Source organism: Penaeus monodon, chromosome 27, assembly GCF_015228065.2.
Source record: "Penaeus monodon isolate SGIC_2016 chromosome 27, NSTDA_Pmon_1, whole genome shotgun sequence".
NCBI lineage: Eukaryota > Metazoa > Arthropoda > Malacostraca > Decapoda > Penaeidae > Penaeus > Penaeus monodon.
In genome coordinates, this window is record NC_051412.1 from 37,318,031 (window position 1) to 37,318,288 (window position 258).

The window sequence follows — 258 nt, forward strand, 5'->3', positions numbered from 1 at the left end:
TCGCAGGTCCTCCGCACGGACATCGTGATGGACGTCGGCGACTCGCTCAACCCCGCCATCGACATCGGGCAGGTGGAGGGCGCCTTCATGCAGGGCCTCGGCCTCTATACCTTAGAGGAACTCCGGTTCTCCCCCGAGGGCGTGCTGCTCACCCGTGGCCCCGGCGCTTATAAGATTCCAGGTAATGTTAATTAAGATGTGTAAGTATAAATAACTAATTTTGATGGTACTGAAACTTATTACAGTTATTAGAGTGAG

At 53.1% G+C, this 258-nt stretch overlaps 1 protein-coding gene across 1 annotated transcript in view; it reads left to right on the forward strand.

Moving 5' to 3' along the window:
• LOC119590835 (xanthine dehydrogenase/oxidase-like) overlaps positions 1–258 on the forward strand; it is a gene marked incomplete in the record, with an annotated part of 39,062 nt that overhangs the window by 36,870 nt on the left and 1,934 nt on the right. The window contains 1 exon segment of the mRNA XM_037939593.1: positions 7–181. Coding sequence (XP_037795521.1) covers positions 7–181 — 175 coding nt within the window.